Source organism: Epinephelus fuscoguttatus, linkage group LG18 (genome assembly GCF_011397635.1).
Source record: "Epinephelus fuscoguttatus linkage group LG18, E.fuscoguttatus.final_Chr_v1".
Taxonomy (NCBI): Eukaryota; Metazoa; Chordata; class Actinopteri; order Perciformes; family Serranidae; genus Epinephelus; species Epinephelus fuscoguttatus.
Window position 1 is genome coordinate 7,101,169 of NC_064769.1, and position 25,605 is coordinate 7,126,773.

Genomic DNA, 25,605 nt, shown 5'->3' on the forward strand with positions numbered 1-25,605 from the left:
ACTATAAAAACATCAGTTTGAGAAACGGATCTGCAAGTGCAGACCTGCATGGTTCTGTCTCGTTTCTTATTGGTGCAGTTTGAGGTGTCATAAATTAAATGTTAAGTGAATGTATGTTAATATAATGTTACATTTATGACAGTTTCCAGGCAGGCAGGTCAATAAGTGACAAAGCAGCGTTCCTTGTAAGTTATAAATAACTTAGAGAAACACTGTGTTCAGTAGTCCATTTTCCACTTCCTCTTTCCCTCTCTGTCTCCTGCTGCTCAGCCTTTGTCTCTCTCCTTTTCTCAGTCCTGACAATTGTTCTACTGTAATGCATACATTTGGCAGTTCAGGGGTTGGGTTCAGCTGGTTGATACATGTTTTGATGTCAGGAAGAGATTGGCTCTCATAATGGATTGGGTGGGTGCAGATGTAAGAAAACCCTAACATCGCTATGGGCTACTATTACAAACCAAAAAAAATAGTTGAAAAATATGTTGATTTTCTGCCAATGTGGCAGTATTAACATATACCGATCACCCAAAACATTAAAACCACTGACAGGTGAAGTGAACAGCACAGGTCATCTTGTTACAATGCAGTGTCCTGTTGGGAGATCTTGGGCTCTGACATTCATGTGGATGCCACCTGACATGCTCCACCCACTTAAACACCAGTACAGACCAGGCACAGAAGTGGTCATCAAAACTAGATGGATTTCAATTCATAAACAATAAAGTTTGAGATGTTGAGATGAGGAAAATACTGTAGATTAAAAAAAAATACCTTCATACCTCAAAAATGAGTCTTGCCAGTAAAACTTTCAGAAATATGAAACATCAGTTTGTCCTTTGGAAGGAAAAGTGGGATCATCCCAGACCATGTGCATAATGAGTTTCATGGTTCTGGCTTACTCCTACTTAAACAAGAGAAAGTTGTGCATTTGTTCGGGACTGTTTTTAGCAACAGATTAATCTGGTAGCAGCAGGATGGTGTATTTTGGATTGAGTCAAGTTTAATTTACAGTATGTGTTAAAGATAATGAAGGAACATGTTAGGTAGTGCAACAGTGTGGCTCACTGATGTGTTTTGATAGTTTTTGGACAACAATGTACTTCTGTGTCACAGAAGAAGAAGAAGAAGAAATATATTAATCTTTAATACACACAAATACTTGGTTGAGGTTTACACTTGGGATTTGTTGGCAATAAGATAAAAATATGAGGAATATTACTAGTTGTTTTTTAGGATTTTTTTATTCCATCAGGGGACAGGCAGCTCTCCCTCTCCTTCTCCTGCCAAGGAAATCTGACTTTCCATGAAAATAAACCAAACTTGGCACATAGGTCCAGTCCCATGCCAAACTTCCTCAATGGGAATTGCGAACCAGTATTCCTGATGGTGGCGCTACAGTGACTAAGTTCACAACTTTGAAAATTCATAACAAATAACCTGTATGGCCTACAGCTTTGCAGCCTTCATTAAACTGTAGGCCCAATTGTTAAAAAACTTTTGTAAATTTCAGTGTGTAAAACTGTAAAACTAATTGAACCAGTCTCCTCCCACATTTTTTGATAAATTGGCACAGAATTTGCTACACAGCAATTCTCAGTCTGTCCTACACAAATAGATTACACAGATTTTTGAATGATCAAAAATTGAGCCCCCAGTATATCAAGATAAAAAATGTATCACTGTCTCCTCCCTCTGATGATCGGACTCATTTGGCTATTTATAAAACAAAACACACAATATAATTACTCATTCTTATTTCATTTATAACGCTACAACCATTTCATTGTATATTGTATATATTTCAGATTGTCTACTTTACTATTTTATTATTTATTTTATTTTAATGTCTACTTTAATATTTTATTTTATTTTATTTTATTTTATTTTATTTTATTTTAATGTCTACTTTTCTACTTTAATATTTTATTTATTTCATTGTCTATTTTAGTATCTTATTTATATCTTCATCTTTATCTCTTGTTTCCATTCATGCTGTATTTCTATTTCTACTTTGCATGGAGCATTGGAGCAAAAACAATTTCCCCCCGGGGATTAATAAAGTATTCTGAATCTGAATCTGAATCTGAATAAATAGCTATTGCAAATTCTCACTATATAAAGCTCCAGTGTTCACGAAAAGACAATATTTTGTTGTCAGGGTAGAAGAAATGTGAATGTTTTCAGAACTGAATCTCAAAAATCTGAATTTTTGACAGCATTTTGAATTCTGCCATCATGTAGCCTGTAGCCTGTGGGATGTGTTCATGTGTTCTGTTCATGGGGGGAAAAAACATCTTTAAGCATAATTTTTCACTTATACATCACTCAGTCTTTGTAAAAAGACATGCCAGGTGCTTTCTATGTTGTGTAGATGAAGTATGCAAAGTCTCAGACTTTTGTCCTGATAACTGAATTTTTGAAACTGATATGAAATCAGCCTGTAAATACATGTACAGCTGTGATGTTGCAGCCTGGTGGTTGGCTGTATCATAGTGTGAAGTCACATCTAAATTCTACACTGGTGAGGTAGCTCAACTTGATAACAGCTTGCCATTGGTGCCTGAAGGCTGTAAGCTCAGGTCCCAGGTGGTGCAGTTTAAAGGTGCTTTTGCCTCCTCAGACATTGTGCTGTGAGGGTTAGATATAAGATTTCAAAGATAATCAAAGGATTAATGATATTTTGGCCCAGAAAGTTCTACTGATGGATCCTCAATAATATGTTATTTGTCTTCCTCCTCTTCTTCATTTTCCTCTTTTTCATCCTCTCTTTCTGAACACTTCTCCATAGTTATGTTTAGCTGAGCTATTCGGCTTTACACATAGTTTGTTTATCCATAGAGGTTACCCAGTACAGATAGCTCAACTGGATCATAATTAGCCATTGTTCTCCTTCTTGCTCCTCAAAATGCCCAGCCCTGACCCGCTGCTGTACAGCAGCTATAATTTATGTCTTGTTACTGGGGCAGAGGAACAACATTTAGCGTATCAGGCTTTGCATACAAACACAGCATTTGCATAGCTTTTGGTATTTTAATGCGATTTGATGACAATAAGAAAAATATAGAATATCACAAGACTTATATTTTAACTTAAGGTTTAAAACACCTGTTTTATGCTCTGTATTTGTTTTTGAGTGCCCTTTGTGTATGTGGGTGTGTGCGTGCGCTCGCTCCTGTCCTCAGTCTGATCTGAACAGCAGGTCAGAAGTTCACACACATACAAAATGCATCGGCTGACCTTTAACCCTAAACACCACCAGCCTCCTCCAACTCTGCATTCTTCCACTCAGAGCTTCAGTGTGTGAGAGAGCAGAGTCTCTGACAGTGGGGAAGGTCAATGGACACACTAGTTATTATGTACTCATTGAGGTGGCACTTTGAAAGCATCCTGATGCTTTAATCCAGTGGTTCTCAAACTGTGGGGCAGCTCCTCCATTCCCCACCTGCAGAGCCACTGCAGGTGGGGAATGGATGACCAGGGGAAAAAATGAAGTGAAACAAAGTTGAACACTCTCAATATAGTGTACACTAACACTGATAATGATTTTGTTAGGTGACTCAGAAGGGTTTTGTTGCAGACCCCCATCCACAGCAGTACATTGCTTAGGTTCTGTGTCAAACTCCAGCCTGCTTGTGAGAAACTGAGGGCATACCAATTGATATCTACTGTATGTAATACACTGACGTACCTCATACAACCCACTTCAACCCCACAAAACATATCCCATTTAGGGGGAATGCCCTTTTCTTCAGCCTGCTCCATGTGCGTCTACATTTGGGTCCCGTATCCTGTGCCCAAACACAGTTGAGACAAATAAGGTGAAAAGTCATTGCTCACAGCAATGCTCTTATCGGTTCTTTTGTTTTATTTCTGTCCAAGATAAAGAATAAATTAAGAACAGAAATAACATTTATTTATATTTTTAGATAACAAAATACTGTTTTTAGAGCAGCAGCTGTGTTCACAACAGCAAAGTAAGTCAGTGTCTGATTGGAAACAAATGTAAAATTCTAAAAAGAGGAGAGAGAGAAACATTTAAAAGTTTAAACCATCACTCATTCATCCTCACAGCTGATATACAGTCATTTGTGGCTTCAAATCCACAATAACTGAAACCAGCCTTTATAGGATATATACATTAGCCTAAATCATTTAACTACATACATCAGGCAGGCACAGAAAACAGGCAGCAGTGCTCCAAACCGATGACAAACTGACAAAGAACAAAGGAACAGGTATAAGTAGGGAGACACTAATTTGGGAAGTGAGAACAGGTGAGTAGACTGCAGGACTAGTGAGACAAATAAATTGAAACTAATGAGGGCAGGGCAGGAAAACACAAAGTGGGAAGTGAAGAGATCTGAAATGAGAGGCGATGTGAGTAACAAAACAGGAAACACTAAACATGACTGAAGACTGGTCTTAAACAAAGTATTACTTTCTCATATCATTACACCCTGAAGTCTGACTCTCTCACTTTTATATCTGTTGCCATGGAGATAAAACAAAAGCCACTTACCAAACTGCATGCATTGTAGATTCTAACATATTATATTTTTGACAGTGAAATTACATCTGCAGTCATTATTGTTTTTATAGTTATATCCTTCTGTTATTTGTAGTATTAATGATTATTTTGTTCACTTAAACAATCAATATTCCTATTATTACAGGTCATCAACAGGTCATCAGTTACTTGAATGCGCTGACATCTGTCATTGTAACCTCTGACAGCTGTCAATCAGCTGTCAAGCTGTCATCTGTTTGTGGCTCAGTCAATGTGACTTACTGTCTGCTGCGCAGAGGATTGAGGGTCAGAATAGCCAGAAAAGCATGCTGGCTTGCATACTGCAAAATTGCACCAGATGTAGTAGAAAATCCTAGTATTTTTGGCATACTGCATTTGACACACTATGTATTGGGACATATTAAATCTTTTTCAAGCATACTATATAGTGTGGTAGTATGGGTACTGGAACACACAGTAAATGAGTAAGGAGCTTGTATTCTTTTAGCCTTACCTGATATGATAAAGTTGTATTTATTCCATCCAGTAGTCCTAATTGCACTGTTATGTTATTCAAATCTGCGCCTTGCATACTGCATGGTTGTCTGCTGTGTGTCTTTTTTGTATATGATGGTTGTATCTGCTCTGCAGCTATGTTGCACTATGTGCCCAAAACAAATTTCCCGCTTGGGACAATAAAGTTTATCTTATCTTACTCCAAGAGGAAATCAGGGCAGATCATGACATACATGGCTAATTATAGCTGATTAAATAACTCCATACAGTTATCTTGTGTTTTTAAGTGTACAACACCCACCATCCCCTCCTCTTCCTGATGAGAAACTCAGCTTACATACATGTAATCTGAACTGGATCACTTCAGAAATGTTGACATGATATGTATGAAAAGTACAGATGTAACACACTGTATTTGTGGTTCGCAGAAACACACATTTCCTTTGGCAGTGCTATAGTGACTACCAGCTCATTTCAAAGTAGTGATTTACTAATCAAGTTTCACCATTAAAACTTAAAGAATATCTGGGCTTGTACAGACTTCAGCTGTTTAAATCGGTTGCAAGGAGAAAAACAGCAGCCAGCTATCTAGACAGGAAGTCACAGGGTATCACAAGCTGTAACAGAAGTGCTGTTTGCATAGATTTTCTTGTCCCAGAGGGAAATGTGCCTTGGACTTCAGTGGCTGCAGTATAAAAACAGTAAAAACAACAATAAATACATCCAAACAGTGTGAAAAAAAAAACAAAACACTGAACCACAAAAATCATCATGGAAAATGCACACGTATTACAATAAAGCCCTGTTTCCACCAAACACTTTCGGTATAGTTCTGTTGTAACCAAAAGTAACCCTTCAGACATGGTACCTAGACCCTAGGTCCATTTGGCGTTTCCACTGCAAACAGTACTCTTAAATGTGGGCGGGGTTATTGTCACTCAGTACTCACTAGTCTGCACCTTGGTTATCATCTACAGAACAGGGTTGCACGCCGACATTTTCAGAACAAAACACAACAGGCAAGAGTGAAAATAATAATAAATAATTAGGGATATTTACGTTTGTTCAGTGTTGCTGAGCTTTAAACTACGTAGCTCTAGGTACCCCTTTTGCATCGGTTTTGGAAGCTCAGGGATGGCTTGTCAATTTCTGCACATTACATGTATAGGATCTTTTCAAGTAAAACTTCCTTGTTCACAGGAAATATAAGTTTTGTCATCAAAACTACCAGGTTTAGGCAACGAAATTACAGTTTTAGCTTAAGTTTGGGTTAAGATGACCACATGTGTTATGTAACTTCAATGTTCCACATGGGACACAAACACCAGTCTCTTGGTTGAAAGTCCTGTGTTTGTTCAGCCGGCCATTACCTCTCCCTTCCACCCTACTCTGACTTTCTTGCACTTTATACTACCTCACTGCCTGCAGCCTGGTGCGTCTCGTACAGATGCTAAAGGGCGCCATGTACTTGGATTCACATGGTGATCACCACTGACCAAGCTGCAATATTTGACTCCTTGGGAATGAGATCGGGCAGTATCACTTTGGCTTTCAGTGGCAGTTCACTTTAAGAAGGCATTTGGAATATGTGGACAGAAATCCTTGAGACATGTAAATGCAGGTTTTGTCATTTTTCTGTGTCTGTGTGAATCCACATATGCTCTACTCTCTATGCTGTGTTGGGATCAGTCTCTGGCGGATTATAGAGGAGCATGAATCCAGGTCAGCAGGCCGACAGATAACAGGATATCAGACGGAAACACGGAGCATTGACTGGCGTTTTATCCCATTGATGAAACGTTTACTGACTCAGTTAAACTGTGCTGTTACGGGTCAATAAATGAGATCAGGAGGTCACTGGATTTTTATACACTGTTATGAGTTTTGCAGAAGCCTTTTTGTCCGTGGGAGATGGAAAATACCGGGCAGTGCGGGGCTTTTAGATGAGCTTTTCTGGCCTCATTCAGAGTGAATGAGGAAGGTCAAACGGTTAACTCACACTCTGTATTACACAGATAAAGGACAACCGTACAGGTGCTGTTAGTCCTCTTTCTTCTCCTTCCTTCCCTTAAGCTGTTATGTCTATCTCTGTGCAAGTACACCAAGAGTAACAAATCTTCCTGATATCTGTGAATCTCCACAGTCAGAAATGTATATCACCTGTTCAAAATCCCCCCCTGGAGAGTTTTAAACTAAATATACAGAAATGGACAAAGAAAACACTTTTTAGAGACTTTCTAAATTACTTACATGTTAAGTAGAACAAAAATTGGTCATGAGAAAACTTGTGAATTATATTAAAAGAAAGATGAACCAGCCACGAGATAAACTACTGCGTAGTAAGTGACATTGGCATAGAGGACAAAAGAGTATAGTAGAAGCAAAGAGAATTATAAAGTGAAATATCATATTGGATTTTCACTAAATTTGACAGAGCTGGAGGACATAGACAGGATATGCCCTCAAAATTTGGAAATTTTAATGTTCTGATATTGCTACTAGCATTGTCCATTTGTTGTTGAATTTGCACCAGATCTAGTTCAGTGTTATACCCCTTTTCGACAGTCATGTGCTAGTTTGGCTTGGTTTGGCTTGGTTTGGTTTGGTTTGGTTTGGTCTGGCAGGCTGCACCTACAACTCCACTGTCCAAATTGTCGGTAGCTGGTTTTATAATATAAACGCGTCTCCTGTTTCTACAGCCAGTCAGCATCACAACTACAAATAACAACTGTATCTCACTATCACTGTTCTCATTCATATTTTAATAAGATACAAATTATATTCAGCCACAAAAGAAGCCTGAAAAGCTGGAAATCAGAATGGAAGTGCAGAGATGTTGTACAGAGATAATACACTCAGTATGTTTACATGCAGCTTGAGAAAATCGAATGATTGGCTTAGTCTGAGTGAAACTGGACTTTTAAATGCATGTAAACAGTTTAGTCCGACTTAAATTGGACTATCCGTAGCTCGACTAGCACACCTAGATAATTCAATTGAAAATCTGTTGCTGCATGTATCCACTTAGTCCAACTGGAGTCGGGCTCAGCGTTCTGCGCATGCACCACTTTTTCTTTTGCAGGCTTTCACCTGGAAGAAGAAGGAGATGACATAGCAATAGTTCAGTATATAGCAGTGCAGTAACTCCCGGAAAAACAAACAGACACCATGGTGACCAAGAAGCAGAAGACGCACTTCTGGACGGACGAGGAATTATTATTCATCGTTTGCTTTCTCTTCGGGTCAACTGGAACTAGTTCAATACACACTATATTAACAAGGACACAGCACCACCTATTGAGGCGCTGTCAGATGTACTTGGTCAGAAATTCGATTTTCTCTTCTGCATGTATACTCAGACAAGACGAGAAGTCCGATTTGACTGATTAGCCGAGCTATGAGCTTATGAGCTTGGTGTGAACCAACAGGTTTGTAAAACATTGCAGAACGGCACATTGCAAGTGGTTGTCTGTTTCAACTTGTCTCATCGCAAATCTTTGGTCTGAACTGGGCATAACATCTCACTGAGGCTCTTTCTGTTTTTAATCTTCCACCTTGCAGTATTACTAGACTTGTCTTTATTGTAGAAAAGCTGCTAATAAATTCTGCTAATTCAGTGATAAACATATTTAGTTTCCTGTAGATTCTTCTCAGTATAAGTCCCCCATTATTTTGTTATGTAAAAACTTTTATTGTGAAGCAGCAAAATAAGGAAATGTCAAGTTTTCGAGCAGCAACTTCGCACAATTTCTAATACAGCTGATAAGGAACACGAAACAGTAAAAAGAGGGTGCAGGAGAGAAACTAAATTCCAAACCACAAGCATGCAGTTAGAAGCTACAAAAGTACTGAAAGCTGAACACACAGAGACTTTTAAAAACACCTTTCTCTCTGGTCTCTTGAGCTGAGTAGAGTCTTGCAACACACAGGCCTGTTTAAGAGGGTGAAACAGGGTTGGCTGCTGTCAGTGAGATGTCACCGGAAAAGGTCCGTCTCCCTGTGGCAGCTCAGCGTGGCACAGCATGGTTAACTGATAACAGAAACGCAAATTGGTGCAGCATGGCTTGACATAGCACGGCCAAGAGTAACAGTAGAAAAGGCCAATTTGTGTGCCATGATGGTGCGATCATACACTAGGCAGGGTGTCTGCAGGTTCTAAAAGTTTTAAAATGTCTCAAATTCAATTTTATAAATACAGTCAGTCAAAAAGTCATTAAATAGTCTTACATTTTAATTAGTGAGGTCTTAACTGGTACAAACATTTTCAACTTTTTTTTTTTTTTTAATCTTGTTGCCAAAATGAGTCCACATTTCTGATGTTACACAAATTTAAAACTACATCTGAACCTAAAACTGTGTTTTCATTTTGTACTTGCACTTAGCAAAATGTAGAGTCACCTAACTCACTCTATTCTGACACAAACCCTACCTCTGCATGGTACCACATATATACTGCTTACTTTACTCACAGTGCTTTTATTACCTGTAGACACACTGGTAGATTTTAGGGGTGATATTTAAATATTTCAGTCCATCCCCCAGGATAAAACATGAAAGTGGCAGACGACTTTTATTTTGACATTTCCACCATAAATTGATGCAGAAAACAATTCTGGCACCAGTTTGCTCTGTCTGTCTGAGTCCAAAAAAAAAGAAAACAGAGGCTGATTTTCTAAACACATGGTCATAAAGCAATATGTGATATATTTAGCAGGCTTTCAATGGATATGTTTTGACTGTGGAGTTATGACTTTACTGTCTGTTAGTTATTAACTGGTAACCTGACTGCTGCTGGTGGATTCTGATTGGGTCCTGCTGCTGTTAAAAATGGGGTTAATATATAAAAATCAATAAATGACTGAAGTTAAGTTGTCCTGGGGCAGAAAATGGTTTAAAGCTGATCCAACATGACTCTGGTCATGTTAAAAGCTTTAAGTGGAACAGACTGATATCTATATTTTCAAATCTGGATCAGCAGGTCAAGGCCTCTACAGAGGGAAACATACTGTACTGTGCTTAATTTCAAAATAAAGGTATGCAGTGGGAAGCCAGTGTTCAAAAATACAGTGTGAAAAACATAGCTGATCAAACAAAGAGTCATTGTTTAAAGCTTTTATTTGTTCACTGGTCGTCCCTTTGTAGGCCTCATACATTATTACAGATATTATGATAAATAATTGGCATTGTCTAATGTCAACAACACGAACACAGCACAGTACAAACCAAACTCATCAAAATTAATTCACACAGTTTCTCTAATATACATTTAACATCAGTTCATCATGTGAATAGTTGCCAGAATTTGGCAACTATTTGTATGATTGATACAATATAATATTCAGCTCCTAAAATGTTAGGATTTTGTGCTCGACTCCATTTTATGTTACAATACCTACAGTTTTAGGTTTTTCAGTTTTGGTTGGGCAAAACAAGATATTTTTGGCGTCACCTTTGGTTTTAGGAATATGAGATGGGCATTTTTAAGTATTGGCGTGTCATTGATTAATTGATTGATTGAGAAATAAATCAATAGATGAATCAATTATGAAAATAATCCCTATGGGTTAAAGCTACAGAGCTATAAGTGTTTGAGGAATAAAACAGCTTTGTATGAGTTATTTAACTTCCGTTGTGATTAAATTATTAACAGTTATCAGGTTGTTTGATTTGCACACACAGATGATTAAACATGGGGAAAGAAAAATACCACCAGAAGTGTAATGTGTTCAGTTGTGTATATCTGTAATTCTCCGTTAGCAGTTTTACAGCATTTGCACTCAGTAATGCATGACTCTTTCAGTGGAGTTCTGCAGTGATATTTCTGCAGGATCATCTCAGTGTAATGAAGGACTTGTACACTGACTGTATACAGTGCAAATACAGAACAAGTACATGCAGAAAGTTTTGTGCACTGACACAAAGCTTTCAGTTTAAGTGTGAGAAATATTTCCGCTGAGCCTTTATTGGTTTTCCATGGAGTACTGAAGAGAATATTGAATTTTTTTTCCAACTGCAAAGACAATTTCTGCATGAAGGCCATGCTCAATAGAAAACACTGAGAGTGTGTACAGTATGTGAGTGATGTTCACTTGACTGTCACACACACAGAGATGGAGGCACTTAACCACTCAGAGGCGACAGGTTGTGTCATCGAAGTGAACATGCCATTACACAGTGATCACAGAGTCTCTGCAGGATTAAAGTGCAGCCGTTCACACTTTCAGTGCGTCCTGTCCTTTGAAACATATGCAGACCAGATGCAGCCCATTAGCTACAAATCCTGTGAACTTTGCAGTCTTGATCATTTTCCAACTTTTTTATTTTGACTTCCTTCCTTCAGGCAGCTGCTGCTTTCAGTTCAGTTCAATTTGCAGAGACTTGAAACTTGCTGCTGATAGATAATTCATCACAGTCAACATAAAGTCAACTTTTATTTCATTCAGTAATAAATGCAGATTGAAAAGTCTGCACTGCACTGCCAGGCAACAATGACTGAGCTCTGACAGAAATAAAAACAGACATGACATTCACTGAGATGGATTAGGTGTCTGCAGATATCTGTATTTCAAATGAAGGAATGAGTCAGTCAATGCAGGAAAAACACATTCAAAAATAGAATACAGCAAACAGAAATGTGAATAGTTACTCAAGAACAAATGAGAAACTAATAAGAAAGGCCTGACCACTAATGGATCATTAATATGTCGTCCCTGAACAACTCCAGATGAAGGATATTAGATAATAATGACGCTACTGATTAGTTCCTCCAGCCATGGCAGAAACTACACTATCACAAGAAATTGTGGGCATCGTGGCACTGATGAAGTGACTGGTCAAAAGACACATAGACACAAATCTAAGTATGATGAAATACCTTCAATCAAGACAATATATTTTCCTGAAACCTGGAAGAAAAAAAAGTTTGAATATTGTTTTTTTTTTTTCCTAATTTGAGTGATTGGGATGTTATGTTGTGTTCACACCAGGCGGGAATAAAACAATTCGCACAAGTGAATTACATGTAAAATCAATGTAACGATGTAATTAGACCTGAAATCCCACTAGGTGGTGTGATAGGTGCGATGGGTGCGGTGCGAATGATGCCACATACGCGAATGACATGAAATATGCAAATTACGCGGTTCAAATTAAAAGGCGTGAATTAAGCGAGTAGCACGATTTTGCGTGATTTCATGAACATGTGAAGCAAGTTATTGGCGCATATGAAGCGAGTCAACACAAAATATTCTAGCACTCAAACTTGCGCAAGAAGCATGACGTGAAAATTCTCATCACGTTGTCACATCACATGTTTTCTCAAGTATGAAAAATGGTTGAAAATAAATAGAAGCAAGTCCCCCACAAAGGACTTATTATTTTCTCAATTTAAAGTAAAATGTACTTAAATTTAGTAAATGTTTGTGCCGTCATCTTGAAATACAGCTATATGTTTAGAATGGACATTTTCCTGTTCATTGGGCAGATGCTTCTGCTTATTTTAAAGGAGAAGTCCGGTATTTTGCAATTTGAACCCCATCTCTGGGTTGTTTAAGATGAAATAGAGTGGTTAAGACCAAAATTGTGACGATTGCTCCTTTTCGAAGAATTTGGCTTTTCTCTGACTGGCTTAACAGTGCTGCCTATGGCCATGTGTAAATCTGTCCTAAAACCACCCTAAACATTCGTTTTCAAAGCCATGAAACTCACCGAGGGTCAGTGGTGTTCGTTGATGTTCTGACGTAAAAATCGTAGCAAACTGTTTCCGTGATGATATATTTGACATTTTGTCTAATCCATTTCTATAGGAAGCCTCATTTTCCGTTGGTAGTAATCCGCCACCAGAAACGGAAAGGGGTATAACACTACAACAAGGTTGTAGTCATTGTAGTCTTTTAGCTCAGCGAACGTGCTGGCTCAACAGTGCTGAAGGAAGAACGAGAACGAACGAAAAAGTTTTATAATAAATTTAAACAACTGCACAATGGATTACTCGCTTGTAAACAACCTTCGCAGTACGATGCCTTTGAACACAACGCCTGCCTTCTTCTTCTGCTTCTTTTCTGTGTCCCATTACATTGCAATGGTTTCCTGCCAGTTGGCGACTCCCACGTAAAGGAGCATTATCGCCATCAAGTGGGCTGGAGTGTATAATGCTTCAGGGTCAAACAATCGATCAAGCACAAGTTTACACACGGGTATGAGGCAGCTGAAAAAATAGTTCCACAATCGAGATGAATAGCAAAAACACGGATGGAAACCACAGTTTGCTATTTGCAGATTTTTACGTCAGAACATCAACGAACACCACTGACCACTCGGTGAGTTTCATGGCTTTGAAAACGAATGTTTAGGGTGGTTTTAGGACAGATATACACATGGCCACTGTTAAGCCAGGCAGGGAAAAGCCAAATTCTCCGAAAAGGAGCAATTGTCAAAATTTTGGTCTTAACCACTCTATTTCATCATAAACAACCCAGAGATGGGGCTCAAAGTGCAAAATACCAGACTTCCCCTTTAAGATAGATTTCCCTCTTTTTATTGCTTTTTTCCCTTGTTTTTAAGATCTGACCTTTTGTAGTGTAGATGTCTGGGTTAAGACCAGGATGAATATTAAAAAGGGAAAGTGAGAAACATCGTTATACATATCTATGGTTGTGCCTGAATTACAATTCTCCAAGTAATATTTTTGTGGGCAGATGCATTGCATACTCAGGGTGAATATGTCAAGTCTCACTTTCTAACTGTAAGTTTTAACACCTTTGATCATCATCTTTGATATAAAAAACATCAGATTTGCACACCGTCATGTGTTGAGAAATGAGAAGTGTTCATCCTCATCATAGTTAAGTTAGTCAACCCTAAAGCACTGCAGAGCATCTCTCCTGCATGTCTACTGACAGCACTGACAGCCACACTGGACAGCAGTAGAAGAAGGGCTACCAGAGTTTTGTTCAGTTGTTAGCTGAGCTGTTCCCGCTAGCATCAGAGCTAAGAGAATCGATGCAACAAGCAGATTGTGTGCTTGCTGCTCCTTTTGCATCACTTTCTCTATTTGCATTAACGCTAGTTCAGTCATTATAAATCAAGATAGGGTTTGTGAGTTTACAGCTTCCAATGCAGTTCTCTTGCATTGCTCTGTGATGCAACAAAATGAAAAGGCTGATGCTTCTTCTCACAACATGAGGTTTATATCGGAGGCTCCTTGAAAACAGGAATGTTAAGGGGGCAGCCCTACATAAAACCAGTGTTTCGACAGAATTTAAATTCCTGTATTTAATGAGGACACACGGCTTTTAAATGCTTTTTCTTAACCAGTCTTTCAGTTCTTGTTTGGAGTATTTTCACCCATTCTTCCTGCAAAAGTCTTCTAAGTCTGCAAGATTTTTGTTTCGTCTTGCATGCACTGCTCTTTTGAGACCTATCCACAGATTTTTAATAATGTTTAGGTCAGGGGACTGTGAGAACCATGGCAAAACTTTAGCTCGCACCTCTTGAGGAAGTCCATTGTGTATTTGGAGGTGTGTTTAGGATCATTGTCCTGTTGTAGAAGCCATCCTCTCTTCATCTTCAGCTTTTTTACACATGGTGTGATGTTTGCTTCCAGAATTTCCTGGAATTTAACGGAATCCATTTTTCCCTCTACCCATGAAATGTTCCTCCTGCCACTGGCTGTAACACAAGTCCAAAGCATGATCAGTCCACCCCCATGTTTAACAGTTGCTACATTCATTTTGCTTTTCTTGCATTCCTCCACAGTGAATGAAGAATCCAAAGACAGAGAAGATTCTTCATGAATTGAAATCATCAAAACACCCATTAACAAATTCTCACACAACACATGCAGTATAATCCGTGTCTCATTTATCCAGTCCTACACTCAGTATTTCCCATTTTCGCAAAAACATCACTATTTAAAACACTTTAGCCTACAAGTAGCACACCTGGGCAGGCACACTCATTTAATTCTGCTCGTACATTCTATTGAGCATGAGTAAGACTATTTGAATAGTATGGTTTTTGTGAAAATGCATGTGTTAAGGAAGTACTGTGCATATGATTATATAAGGGAGACTCGCCATATAATGGTTATCAACCAGCTGCTAAGTTCTTGATCTATAAATTGTCACCACAAAGACTTAAAGGCAGGTTTTTATAAAGCTCACAGTCATGTAACTTGCTCTATTTTTTTTGTCTTTCAGGTTTACGAGCAGGATGACCTTTCGGAGCAGATGGCAAGTCTAGAAGGGCTGATGAAGCAGCTCAACGCCATTACTGGTTCCGCCTTCTAACCTCTGACACCATCCCAGCCCATCCCTCGGCCATGATCTAGTGTGGAACCCTTCTTCAAGCCTCGACGTCACCTGCTGTCCGTATGATAAGGGCGGCAACAGGTCAATCTGGGTTTGAAGACGCCTCTGTGGAATCAGACCTCCATCTGTGCTGGGTTGAGTTTGTTTGGTTTCTACTGGTCTCGGCCAGTGTCTGCTGTTTGGGACCGGGTTAGGATAGAGGGGAATCAAACAGAGGACAAACACAACAGCAGCACAGCATCAACTCCAAGAACAGGACAAGAGTGGAGGGGCTTCTTTAGGAGTTCAAACTGAAACCCCTTTTAGACTCTTCAACCTCAAACACAAAACTAGAAAAACCCAATGCCTAGCGCCTCGGCTTAATGACACAGGATGATGGGATTATCACAAAAAAAGAAGACAAAGTTATAAGATCCCTCCTGTTTCTCTTCTTTGTGGTATTTATTAGCGTCCTCTTCCGCTGAGTTATACACAACTCAGTTACTGTGACTGTACCTCACTTATTTTTCATGATCACCGTTGGAAGTATTCCTTTTGTCTTTTGTTTTCTGTTTGGGTATTCCAACTTTGTGCATTTATAGGATGTGTATACGGTTTGAAAATGCCACCAGAACCTACAGTGACAAATAGAAACACATCCTCAGCCACCAAAGTTTCACCAAAACATATTTTTTCTTGCCTGAATCCAAGGTTGCCTGTTGTGGTGACGCAAGGTGATCATCTCTGGCATTTCTTGCCTATTTTTCCACAATTTCTCTCTTTTTGTTCCTCCCTTGAAAACCTTATGATTTCACTGAACCAATCATCTCCCATAACCCATGCAGCCCTTCACCTCTGGATTCTGAGGTTTAAAAAGGGGATTAAAAATGTGATTTTGGCCAGAAAGAAACAAGTGTGAGAACCTACCAGATCAGTCTGAAACGCCTGGATCAGATCCAGCTTACTCTGCTCCTACAGGACTGTATAGAAATCTCTATAGACTCCCACAGTCTGTTGCTGCTCTTGACCAAGCCTTTACTCTCCCTGTCCCAGACAAACTTCAGTCTTTACCGACAAAGACTTGTGTCGTTGCCAAATTCTCATCTTGGGAAACTTATTGTAACCTTCTTTGTTTTTGCTCCTTGTTCAAGTTTATCTCAATCCCAACCACAGACTGGACATCAGTGAAAAGCAGTAAGATGATCCATGTGGAACACATGTTTTAAGAAATCTGGATTTGGATTGTTAGGACCTATCACATCCTGGACAAATGAAGGTTGGCCTTGGATGGGGATTGGTCCTTTTGAGAAAAGTGTTCAAATTCAGTCTTAACACCTCATTCACAATTCGTCATGTTGCTGTGTATGTATGTAACATTCAATGCATTCCCCTGCTGGTTAAAGTACTAAAGAGCAATCAGAGTCTGTGAAATGGAGAAAAGTTAAGACTGTATTCTCGCAATCCAATCAACAGGAAAAAAACGTTGGAATTTCTGCAAACCACTGATACATTACATTTGTACATTCTTTGTAGCGGATACATTAAAACTTTAAATTTCTCAACAGTGCTGTGGTGAATGTGGTGTTAGGTTTAGGCATAAAAAATACTTTGTTATGGTTAGGAAAATATCACATTTCGGCTTAAAACACCCATGTTTGGTAGCTCAAATACCACTGGGAAACGCTGAAATGTGTCGGTAAAAAACCTCCACATTCCCTGACTCAAACACCGCAATGTGTTAGTGAAAATCTCCACGTTCAGTGGCTCAATTGCCACTGGGAAACACAATGATGTTTCGGTAAAAAACAACCAGATTTGGTGCCGGTGGGAATGCCACAAAGGGTTGCCAAAAATAAAAACTGGTTTTGTTGGCCTCAGACATCTGCAGTGGTCTAGTTGTCATGCCATCCACTGTCTCCCCCTTTTTCTCCAGATGATAAAGTCAGCTCATATACTGGGTCACTTTGAATACGTTGATATGCTACATATGAAACAAATATATCTGTGGTTTGCAAAAATCTACAATGCCAATATTTTCTTGTGATGACTGGGCTGGTTGTTGACTTTTGGGATACCTGTTCATGCATTCACAAAAGACATTTAAGAGGCACAGTCACTGAAGCAAGGTAATCGTAAAACATTATAAGAAGCAAAACAATATGTTGTTATGCGAAAGAGATAATGAAGTCATAACCACAAGATAGCAGCTATCTTATAAATAACTAAACTGCAGTCACTAGATCAAGATCTCAATTATAAAATCACAGAAATATCATCTTGTTGTAAACAATGAGTTTGACATTTGGCATGACTGTGATGAAAGAATTCATTGTGAAGGAGGTGTAAAAGCAATGGGATCAAAGATCAAGTTATTACTAGTGGAATTATTGTTGTTATTATTATTATAATTGAGATTAGAGATGGTAGTGGGCAGCCGATGACGATAATAATGAGAGTGATCTCTACCATTGTTTATTTTTTCAATTTTGTGCAGTTTGTGTGTTTGACTGCAGGTGAGTGTGTTGTGTTTCTAGCCTGCTTTATGATGAATCCATATTTATTTTTCATGAGATAAACACACATGTACCTCTGTCGACCTTGATCGCCCATGTGGGAAAATTGCGAAACCGCCAGCTTCACTTTGAGTTTACTTCAGGGCGTTCGGTTTTTATACAAAAATACGAAGAAAAAGTAACAAAAACAAACACACAAATGATGCATATTCCACAAAGTATATTTTTACATTCGCTGTCCTGTCAGAACTGCGCTTTTTCAAGTCAGGTTTTTTTAAACACATTTCCACAGAGAGCTACTTTTAAAGTCATGAGCCACCATGATTCCACCATAACACAATTGATAACCTACAGCCTTTGATCGCATCAAAAGGAGTTACATTTTATTCAGGATTCAGTTATTAACTGGTATGGAGAGACTCGTTTATGCCATTTTTAGTTTTACATACTTTAAAGAGAGGAATGAGGAAAATATTTGCAATGAGGGGATTAAACCTGCATTGTTGTGGTTTCAGGATGACCTCTGAGGTCAGTCAGGATGACAGAACAGGGAGCACTTGCCTTTCGGTTCTTTAAAACAACTAGATTTGTATTGACAGCAGGAAAGAAAAATCAGATTTGGAGAATTAGCACGAGAATTATTGGGTTGGGATATTTTTTGGGAGTGAAATGGAGAAAGGCAGCAGCTTAAAATGACAAATGATTCCTTAATCAGCTGAGGGGTAAAGAACAGGCCATCAGTATGCTCCATATTTGACTGTGTCACCCCAGTCACCATATTGTAATTTTCAGACCTTTATCTTTCTGTGATGAAAGGAAAAAGCCTGAGGGAGACAGAGGGAGCGGAGGCAGAGAAGGTGAATTGATATTCAGAGGTGGTTTGTATGTGCGAGCGAGGGCACGGAGGAATGAGGCCGGGAATTCATTATAACGCCGTTTCAAATATTATGATTCAAGCTCACGCTCGCTGGGCTGTTACGGCTGCGGGGAAAAGTCCCGCGGATGGAGGGGATGCAAAGGTAACGTCTCTACAGAACGAGCGAGGGGATGAAAGGTGAAGGAACGCGGGCAAGCGGGCGGTGTGGGGATCAAACTCATCAGTGTGTTCTGGAAGATACATCCAGTCCGAGCCGAGTGCTTTCATACCTCTCCAATCCGCACTTTTCCCCTTTTTGAAAGCAGAGCAGAGCTGCAGACAAGATGGAATGATCCAACGCTGCCAGGCGAGACTGAAATTAGATTTAAAGAAAGAAAATCTGATTTTAACATTAAATTCTAAATTAAATGGCCTGTTGACGCAAGAGATTTCTTCTTTTCAGTGTTGAAAGGGAAAGAAAGATGAAAGTAGAGAAAATAATCATCAGAAATAAATAGTCATCCTGGTACACATTTTAACCCATTAAAATTATATTGAATATTTCATTTTCTAAATCATCCATCAGTTCTTAAATTGATTCCTTCCCTCCCGGCGGCCATTCTTTTATTTCATTTATATGAAAATAAACTTGCAGAGTCTTCACACCTGGCCTGGCTCCAGAAATTTGACACACCACACACATCTCTGAAGAAGCAATTCAAAAAGGTCTGGTGGGGTACTCAATGAAGCAAATCAGAGCTTTTTAGGGGGGAAGAACTGGAACTTAAGTTTTGACCATCATGGATAAGATAAACGATCAACTAACAGGAACACAAAACATAACTCAACATAAACTTTTAGATAACTGCTCTCAGCAGTCAGTAACTACTGGTTAATGGCCAACATGAATGTCAAACTGAATGACAAAGTGCAATGACTTTGGTTTCACACAGGACATTAACTGCAGTCTCCTAGCTCAAAGTGTCTTTGTTCAACATATCCTCATGGAGCGCTTTGTATGATATCCTACAAAAATGCACACACAACAGTAGATATGACATTCTACAAATTGGCGCCCCATGAATGACATTACATTCCTAACGTAAAGTTATGTATTTAACGTAAAGTTACAGAGGTTGGGTTTAGGGAAACAAAGCTTTTGTGGTTAGGTTAAGGAAAAGACATATGTTGAAGATGTACTTTCAAATGACTCTGAGTTCACCCGGTTCCGAACACTGCGTCACTCTGCAGTTACACCTGGTCACTGGTGGGGTTTCTATGAAGTTCTGTAAAGTTTAGTTCTTTCAAAACACACCCAAAACAGTTGTTAAACATGAGTTAATTTCAATTACAAGTACACAAATCAGCTTCACTTTAACTCGCAGCATTCACAGACAAAACACCTGTGTTTTGCTGGACACATTTTCCCCCACAAATACAGCATGCTAATGTTATTAGCACAAGCCTATGGCATTTTACATTGTATAAATTAGCCTAGCGACTAGCAGAGGATTCCTCTACTCATATGAAGTCAGGATAAATCATACACAAGACTTAAAATGCTAAAAGCTCCATTTCCACAGAGGGAAATGGTTTTCAGCTTACAAAAATAAACAGGATGTCTGTGTCACTGCTCAGTTCAAGGATGCTTTGACATCTTAGAGTCTTCTGCATAACTAATATTGCAGGAAATGGCCAAAGTATCATTACTGTCATGGCATCCAGGCTTGCTTCTTTTGGGATTCCAGCAAAAGAGTTGATCAGCAGTTCAATTTCAAATCTAAAAAGCACTAGCAAAGGTTTTTTTTTCCACAGTTCTATACAGTCCACTCTGTTACTTGTAACTGAGCTGAGTGCTATGGAGTTTGGAAAGGTTCTGTTAGATTACAGTGAATCTGTGTGTCAATATGTCTGATAACAGAGTGACTCTTTATCTGCATTGGACTGAAAGTGTGCATGTTGAAATCACTCAAGTTTCAAGTCTTTGCAAGCTGATTCTCATAGAAATTAACTGAAACGAACGGTTTGAAGGCGGGAAATTAATTTTCAAACTGATGGGAGATTTAGAAAATGATCAGTAATATGGAAAGTTCAAAAGTCTTATTGAGTGAGGTCACTAAATTGGATGCCAGTTCCCCGCAGTTGTCAAAATTACTTTTAAGGATTCTGATCACCTAGATGGAGATTTTAACTGACTGTTCACCTTAATTCTGCCAGTCATCCAAGCGTCTGGTTAAAATACATATGGTCTTTCTGTTCTGGACTTGTCATGAACACGAGCTAGCAGTCTGTGGATACCACAATGTGTCCAACATTTTATTTATCAGGATTCATTTGCCCTTACAAGTTTTGTTGCCGTCGAGATAAATGAGACATCCTACGTGCCTTTACTTTTCACCGAAGCATCCATTTCCTCTCTCTGTATTTAGTCACTTCATTTGAAGTCTTTGTGAAATGTTCAAATGTGCTCTATGTTGTGTTAATTTGTTCTTCCGGCACAGCCGACACATGGGGAACAGATGAGACATTCTGCTCTGCTGAGGGTTTTTCCCAAAAGCACTGTGTCCCTTTTAAACAGAGAGAACTAAGAGAAGACTGGTTCTTTTACTTCAGTGGCACAGAGGCAGCGTTTCAGCAGCTGTCAGGAAACAGACACATCAGACACGCTAAATGCAGCGATGGCAAGGATCGTCCCGTACCTGAAACATTACAGATCCACAAAATGGCCAGCGTTTCCATCAAAATATCTTTGAACGAGATGCAAAATTTGCAACCAGCTCTCTCAGAAAATCGCACTGTGAAAAACATCCATCCTCATAAGTCATTTAGTCTCAGATTCAACCTCTTGGATGTATATTTCATCAGATGACAGTGCGTCAGTTAAGTAAAATGTTCACTTATTCTCAGTTTGCTTGGCTTGTTTCAGGATTTTTGTAGAAATTTTTGTGCAGAGCTTCAAATAAGGCAGACTACAAATAAAGTTAAGTAAGACTTGTTGCAGTGGCAGGAAAAAGATTTTGGCTAATTAACCAAAAAAATGACAGTAAACCAATCTTGTACAGGTGATGCAACCCACTCGCCAGAAAAAATGTTGCAATGTGCCATTGTGTGTTTCTGAAAACCATGGATACTTTACATTTGACTTTATTATGTAGTACATTTAAGGAAACTTTTGTTATATTTCAGCAACTATGTGGTTAGGTTTAGGCAAACAACACATTTTGGCTTCACACACCCAGTTTTGGAGGCACAATTCCTGCTGGAGAAGCCATCAATGTCTTGGTAAAATCAACCGCTTTTCCTGGCGCCATCCCCAGTAGAAAAAAAGGCAGCGATGACTCTCGAAAGAACAACCAGTTTTGTTGTTTGTTGGTTTTTGGTGGTCTAACAGTGGTGCACGTTGGCAGGTGTCTCGCCTAGGTGCCTCGTAGTTTGCAGAAATGTACAATGCCAACATTTCCATCTGGCGACTGGGCTGAGCGATGACTAGGACCTGAGGCATGTTTTGTTTGCTCAGTAAAAGCCACCAGAAACGTAACAGCAGGAATATGGATATTTGTTCCAGCTCTCCTTGTATTTGTTGTTCACAATGTAGCATTATCAGGGAAACAATAGGGTGCGCCCTCTAACACATTGATAGTGAGTTTACTGCATCCTTTCTTCCCAAAGGCATCCCGGGAAAGTCTCTGTACATCCAAAATCCAAATTTTCTGTTGCTCCTGATACAACGGGACACTGTTAGCTTTGAGCCCTGCTTTTTAGCTTGCACAAAATTGATGTGACACAACAGAAAAACATTGGCCACTGCCATCGGTTGTTCTTGTCTGTGTTGACATGCAGGAGGTTGTATCTGTGCCACTGATCAGATTTCGTAGCAGATCTTACAGGGAACGCTGTTTTTGATTATGATATTTCTGTGCCAGACAGTGGCAGGGAAGTAACATCCATGTTCGTCCTCTATGTTCCTATTTAAATCACTGAACACAAGTCAATCCCCCAGCAACAAAGACTAGCCCACAGCAGAGGGACAGTTCATCACTACATGTCAGACTCATTTAGACTCAAGTGTTTTTGCACATTTAGTCTATTCATCAAATTTGACCTAAAACTTAGGTTACTGCAAACCATTTTCAAAGTCATACCAGAGTTTTAGTTTTTCTTTCCATGCAGCCACTAATTTCCACTCATTCCTAATGTGGAAATCAACTTTGCAGTAGAGCTGAAGAGATAAGTCAAATAATTTATCAACAGAAAATTCATCAGCCACTAATGTGGTGACTGATTAATTGAGCAAAAATGCAAAACATTTCCTGTGTTTCTGCATATCTTTGGGTTTTCAACTTTTGGTTGAAAGAGGCAAGCAATTCAAAGACATCATTTTGGGCTTTAGGACATTTTATACACCAAACAATTAGTAATATGATAAGCGACAGATTAATTATTAATGAAATTATTTTGGTTGCAGCTTTACATGGCTGTGTAACTGTTGTGCAGTAAAAATGAGTTGGAACTTACTCCTTCTATCACCACACAACAGCAAGCTAACCTTAACAAGAATAATGTAGATACAGTCCCGTCAGTAGGGAAAGTGTTGGCATTGTCGGCAGCATACATAACATTTGCACAGCAGATATGTTGAAACTTTACATTTCAACAACGCTGTTGTTAATGTGTGGTTAGGTTTAGGCTGAAGAACCACTTGGTTATGGTTAGGAAAGGATAATGTTTTGGTGAAAAATACCAGCTTTTTGGAGCAGAATCACAGCTGAAAGGCAGTGAGGCCTTGATAAATAACTACCACTTTTTGTGGCACTGTCCTTACTGCTAAAAAAAAAAAAACATTAATGTTCTGGGGCTAAGAAGCTGCAGGGAAACAGTGGCAGGCCTCCAATGACATGCAAATATAACATATACATGGTTTGCAGAAACGCACAATGCCAACATTTTTGCCTGGAGCCTGGGCTGGCAGACATGTTGACTGATGGATGAGCTCTGTTCACTTTTACAGAAATGACTGAAATCAGTGGCTGCTCGAAGGGAAGTGAATTCATCTAAAAACTGATGGGATGATTTGGAAAATATAACGTGCAAGTTTGTGATTTATAAATAATGGACTAAAGCATCCCAAAATACTGAGCAGAGATAGAATGATCATACTCCAAAAAAGAAAATAATCCCCTCCCAAAACATAACATTACCAAACAGTCAACTTCATCATACAGTGTGTAACCAGTTTCATTCTGTCAAAGTTGTTTTATGACAGGGAACTAAAAGGGAACTAGAAGGAACTTTTTTTCATCACAGATGTTTTTTTTTTTGTTTTGTTTTGTTGTTTTTTTTCATTAAACTTTAAACAGTGAATCTCTAACCAAACTTCTTGTCTCCGTCTCGATACAAAGGCTTCCCTTCCACAGTCTGACCCCGGCCTCTAACAGCCACATGTTAGGGTTTTTTTCTTGTTGGCTCTACATGTGTATTTTACTGTGGAGAAAAGCGTCGCTGCAGCAGAACTACATTACAGAACGCTGCTTTTTTACAGTGTACAGTTCCACTAGAGTAGTAGTAACTTTTTATAATCAAATTTAATATATTATTATTATTATTATTATTATTATTATTATTACTTTATTTTGAGTGCTCTTTAAAAACTATTATTTATAACCATGTGATATTTCTGCCAATGTAAATTTAGTTTAGCAAAAACGAAAAAGAGGACTGAAGCGCCGTTCGGAGTTTTGTTTTTTCTTTTCGTTTGTTGCCTTAAAAGGTTTCAGTATTGTTTAAAAAATATTGTAGAAAGATTATTTACATTTCTTAATGAAACATTTCAATGGTTGGTCACTCTGAGGACACACAGTCACCACCACTGTTCTGTTTATTTTCAGTCTAAAATACGTAGATTGATGGCATCTATGCAGTTATTCTTTCTAACTATAACCTGTATATAATAACAGACACGTCTCTAGGGTCTGTTCATTTTTGTAGACTCTTCTTTAAAATAGATTTTCATCACAGCCTACTTTTAGTCAACAAGTTTGTGAAAAGTGAATTGTAGTTAAAGGACTACAACATGCAGAGACACGTCAGGATGGTCCTTCAAACACCTCGTCCTCTATCTGTAAAGGCTCTTGTCCCTGTGAACTCGTCCTGTGGTGACTGTGTGAAACTCAGAAACACCAACCAGACCTGATAAGGTGGAAACTGGGGAGGCTTGGCTCCTACATTTCAAAGGGAAACTCGACTTCATTAACTTCTTTCTTTGAGAGCTTCACTCCTGTGTGTGGGAACCATTGAGGATCAAAAAGGGACAAATTACACGGTCAAAAAAGACCAAGTGAAGTTGGTCAGGGATGTGCTGACTTTGAAAGTGGTCTGATACTGGTGTGAAATCGACTCTGTCAGCTCGAGCACAGACAGTTTCAGGCCGACGGCTTACAAAAGAGTAAAAGAAAATAATGGGGGTAGAAAAAAGTAAAAAAAAAAAAAAGATTTGGACCTCATCTCATCGGGGTGAAAGGGGCCAAATTAAAACGGCCCTTATCTCCTCTCACACAGACAATTACTTCATTTCCAGAACATCATTGTTCGACAGAGGAGCCAGCAGACGGACATCTCTGAGTAAATACAGTTTGACTTTGCCCTTTAAAAAAAAGTCCAATCCTAGAGTCATTATAACCAAATTAGCTTAGTGACTGCAATATTTAAGAGTGTACATTTTGTTCATTTGAGTGAGGGCGTGAAAAGATGATGATGATGATGGGATGATGATGATGATGATGTATCTCAGATGAAGTAAAGCGAAGTTTCTATCCACAATGTTGTATACAATTGCTGGTTTTGTAATGCACTGTAGAACAGTCCCATGGTCCTTTTTTATAGAAATGTTATTTCAATGGTGCATTCTTTTTGTTTGATAAATAAAGT

At 38.8% G+C, this 25,605-nt stretch overlaps 1 protein-coding gene across 1 annotated transcript in view; it reads left to right on the top strand.

The window, feature by feature from the left end:
- The window catches only part of dcc (DCC netrin 1 receptor), a 397,984-nt gene extending 372,410 nt beyond the window's left edge, over positions 1-25,574 (top strand). Inside the window, exon 29 of the mRNA XM_049603936.1 lies at positions 15,223-25,574. Coding sequence (XP_049459893.1) covers positions 15,223-15,312 — 90 coding nt within the window. The 3' untranslated portion in view covers positions 15,313-25,574. The remainder of the gene's footprint in view (positions 1-15,222) is intronic.
- The last annotated feature ends 31 nt before the right edge of the window (positions 25,575-25,605 follow it).